Source organism: Sinocyclocheilus anshuiensis, unplaced genomic scaffold, assembly GCF_001515605.1.
Source record: "Sinocyclocheilus anshuiensis isolate Anshui unplaced genomic scaffold, SAMN03320099.WGS_v1.1 scaffold172, whole genome shotgun sequence".
Classification (NCBI taxonomy): Eukaryota; Metazoa; Chordata; class Actinopteri; order Cypriniformes; family Cyprinidae; genus Sinocyclocheilus; species Sinocyclocheilus anshuiensis.
The window spans coordinates 35,798-40,166 of record NW_015554056.1 but is presented as its reverse complement, the minus strand read 5'-3'; the positions used below and the strand labels follow the sequence as shown (position 1 = coordinate 40,166).

Genomic DNA, 4,369 nt, shown 5'->3' with positions numbered 1-4,369 from the left:
CTTTATAAAAAATTATTTTTTTTTACTAGGAAATCTGGCAGTGGATGGAGCAGCTACACAGTCATCAACATTTACGGGCTGGTTTGCTGAAAAGGCCATTGATAGTAATCGAGGTCTCCAGCAGAATACAGCATGCGCATCAACCCTTAATCAGACTAACCCGTGGTGGAGGCTGGATCTCCGTCATATTTACAGAGTTAGCAGAGTGGTGGTCACTAACAGAAAAGACTGCTGTACCGAACAAATGAACGGAGCGGAGATTCGCATCGGAAACTCTTTGGAGAGCAACGGCAACAACAATCCCATGTGAGACCCTTGAGGTTGAAAGAATGTGAGACATCGAGCACAAATGTGAAGGACTACTGCAGATATGACAGTATGTTTATATCCTTTCTCTCTGTCTGTGTTATTCCTGTTATTCCTGCTATTCCAGCAGGTGAGTCCTACAGCTACTCGTGCGGTGGGATGGATGGACGTTACGTGAATCTGATCATTCCTGAAGACATGAAGATACTCACTCTCTGTGAGCTGGAGGTCTATGGAGAAGGTGTAACAATATGTTTTGTCAACAAAACAGTGAGGAGCACTTCTACATTTTTACTGAAAGCAACCTCTACTAATTCATAATACATGCATCACTGTATCTTTGTTTAGGTCCAGTTTTAAAAAGATCTTTTGTAAAGATGCGTCCAGAGTCCAGAGTTGATTTAACTGACCCTTCCGTGAGAGAAAACGTTCTGAAACAGGTGAGAGAAAATTCAACTGCCAACTGCCATGATTACTGTAAAACACCAGCAGCTCTCATCTGGTTTCCCTCTTTTTAAAAACCGACCTCATAGTCCTGAAATTGATTGAAATTCAATGAAACCTTTAAATGTCTTTGTGAACATTTTAAGGCTTGCTGTGATTGTTTTTGTATTGCATTTTGGAGATTTACATGAAACCTGAATTGTTACTGAAGATTTCAGTGATTATATTTAAAATCAAGTTTTTTTCAGAAAATTCACCAAATACTTTTACTAATGAGTTGATATTGCTTCAGAGCTGCTTTATGCTGAATTGTTTTAATCAGGGTTTACAGTGGTATGCTAAAAGTTTCTTTGAGACATGAAGATTTGAGCATACTGTCATATCTAATCAGTTTAGTATGAATATGTTATTTTCAGTTGGGATCTGCTCTGGTTGACAGATTCACAAATGTGACTCTACGGTGGTCTCAGACCCCTAAACGGGTGATCCAGAAGGTGACTGCTGGTAAAAGTGAGTCTGTTCTCACAACTGTACAATAACACATGAAATAAGCTGCACAAATAGGAATAATTCGAAATTTGTTTTGAGATGTAATAGGCAAATATTTTATTTACAGGTCGTTGTGGCAATAGAAGATAACACACTGGACATCAACACTTTGTCTTTATTTCACGAACTTTATGTTTGTTAAAGATTTAATTCACTTCTGCCTACTTCCTTTTAGTGCTTATTCACATATTTAAGAATTATAATGCATCTTGTATAAATGTGTATTTAAAACAAATAGACAGTAATAAATATAATGAAAATAATCAAAGAAATGTTAAATGTACATTCACACAACCCACGAGTGTAATTTTAATGTGAGTTGTGTATTCACTGTCATAGGCTATTTTATTCTTATTGTAGCATCTATATATTATGTTTTATTTATTTATTTACTCTTTTTCCCACCATTTCATGTTGTTGGAACTGTATTGAGGTGAACAGAATCTCACGTGAATGGAAAGAGTACAGCGCAAGCGTTCTCACTGTTGTCCAATGGCTTGCCTAATAAACCAACTTGCCTAATTAACCTAATTATTCCTCTATGCCTTATCAAGAGACCCATGCAGTGGAGAACAAGGCAAGGCAAGTTTATTTGTATAGCACATTTCATACACAATGGTAATTCAAAGTACTTTACATAAAAGAAAAGAAAAAAATAATAACAATAAAACAAGGAATTTAAAGTGATTTAAAAAATTGATTTAAGAGGTTTAAAATGAATTTAAGTGAAAATGATTATACATAAAATATAGTGCAATCAGTTCGGACATCGCACAGTGCTCATTCAATAAATGCACAGCTAAACAGATTAGTTCTGAGTCTAGATTTAAATGTGTAGCACATCTGATCTCTTCTGGAAGCTGATTCTAACTGTCATAATAACTAAAAGCGGACTCCCCTTGTTTTGTGTGCACCCTTGGTATTTCTAACTGACTTGATCCTAATGATCTGAGTGGTCTGTTAGGTTTATATTCAGTGAACATATCTGCTATGTATTTAGGTCCTAGGCCATTGAGTGATTTATAAACGAGTAAAAGTACTTTAAAATCAATCCTAAATATAACTGGAAGCCAGTGTAAGGACCTGAGGACTGGTGTGATATGCTCAGATTTTCTGGTTCTAGTCAGAATTCTGGCAGCAGTGTTCTGGATGAGCTGCAGCTGTCTAATGGTCTTCTTGGGAAGGCCGGTGAGGAGACCATTACAATAGTCCACCCTGCTGGTGATAAAGGCATGAACAAGTTTCTCCAAGTCTTGACTGGAAACAAAACATCTAATTCTTGCAATGTTTTTGAGATGATAGTATGCTGATTTAGTTACTGCTAAAAAGACAAGTTAGAGAGGTTTCTAAAGACCCAAGAACAACTGACAAGATACTAGTGATTAATTTAGCCAAGTATGGGATTGATGTCTCAATGGAGACGGTCACTAGAGCCCTGCACAGGAATGGACTGCAAGGTTGCCGACCAAGAAAAACTCCACTTCTGAAAAAGAGACACCTCCAAGCTAGACTGAAGTTTGCCAAGAAAACAATACGATGATGAGTAAATGTGATGCCCTTATGATCCCTCAAAAAATTAAATTGACAGATGAATATCTCATAATTTTGCAGTTACTAAATGACACAAAGTACGTTGAAAGAGTTTGTAAAAGTAGTTCTGACCGTTACGCAAACACACCCACAGAATAGTACATCAACATGAAACACACATGCGTTTGTAATCTTGAAATCTAAGTGTTCCCTTTCACTAAACTAGAGAGAGACTGATCAAAAACAACATGCAGAACAAACACTGTGGATGAATGTGTCATGTCAGACGTGTAGCGTGAACTTTAAGAGATCTGGAGGTGATGGATGGATTATGTGTGTTTTGTGAGGATCTACTCACCTTCATGACACACGAAAAGGAAACAGGTTGGTGCAAGAGATGTCAATCCATTGTTTCTGAGCTTTCGGTTCAATCACTGCACATTTTTCATGAGTCTCTGAACAGACCGATCCAGACTTGTGATCCAGATTTATTATTATCATTAATGATTTTCTTAACCTTCTCATTCTCATTCTGGTTTTTCACACTGACCAGATCAATGTGATTCTGTCTGCAGTAACTCTGAGCGTCTCTCCAATTCATCAGCTGATTGACAAAGACGAGTCCTGTATTCGCTTTAAGAAAAACAAATGAGAAAAGATTAATGAATCAGTTTGTACATTGTTCTTATGCTGCTTTATGGTTTGGATGTTAACAGGAGCAGTGGCAGAATCATCAGAAACACATCATTCAAAGACTTGAGCTGCTTCTACAGCTGGTGATATATTGAATATTCACAATATAAGATATTTTAAAGTTATACCATTGTCTATCTAAATTCTCAATCTCACACGCTTACCATCAAAGCGATCGGTCATCTAAAACTCAAACACTTCAGTTGAAACTTCGTGATTGTCAGAGATCTTCAAAGAACTTAAAGTCTTGCAAACTCAGACTTTTCAGCAGAACTGCTGAAGCCTCTGCGTCATCAAGGAGCCAACCAATCTCCGGAGGGCTTCCCCAAAAAAAGACGTCATCCTGACGTCACCGCAGTAACCAATCCGCAACGGGATTCCTCAAGCAGCCAAACAAGGAAACTCAAAACGCAAGTAAACAAACAAAGCTTCTATCTACTGAACTGGTGACAAGATAATTTTAAGCAGTGAACATAAGCCAAGTCTCTGTTTTACGAATTTTCTCAGGTTGCAAGTAAAAGAACTGTAGCGAATATCTTGCTAAAACTTTGGGCTTTCCTCAGTACTCCATTAACATCACTTCCCTGAATCTTCGTGTGTATGTGTGTGTGTGTGTGTATGTGTGTTTTAGCTTAGTTAATGTAATCTAGAATAACCAATAAATTCTTGTTTCATTTATAAAGAATTATTGTCTTGTGTCGTGATATTTTAAAGTTAAAACTCTGCCTAGATCCTTGTTACCTTGCTAAAATTTAATAAGAGTACCATTTTGTTCATGTGTCGTTGGCCACGAAGCAATATGAACAGAATCGTCAATATATACGGACATTAACGTCTCGCTGGACGA

General features: G+C 37.2%; 1 protein-coding gene across 1 annotated transcript in view; it reads left to right on the top strand.

Moving 5' to 3' along the window:
- Positions 1-1,389, top strand: part of LOC107668521 (fucolectin-like) — a 3,731-nt gene extending 2,342 nt beyond the window's left edge. The window contains exons 2-6 of the mRNA XM_016460425.1: positions 30-309; positions 411-547; positions 655-746; positions 1,167-1,260; positions 1,367-1,389. Of these exons, the coding sequence (XP_016315911.1) occupies positions 30-309; positions 411-547; positions 655-746; positions 1,167-1,260; positions 1,367-1,389 (626 nt within the window). The remainder of the gene's footprint in view (positions 1-29; positions 310-410; positions 548-654; positions 747-1,166; positions 1,261-1,366) is intronic.
- Positions 1,390-4,369: the final 2,980 nt, after the last annotated feature.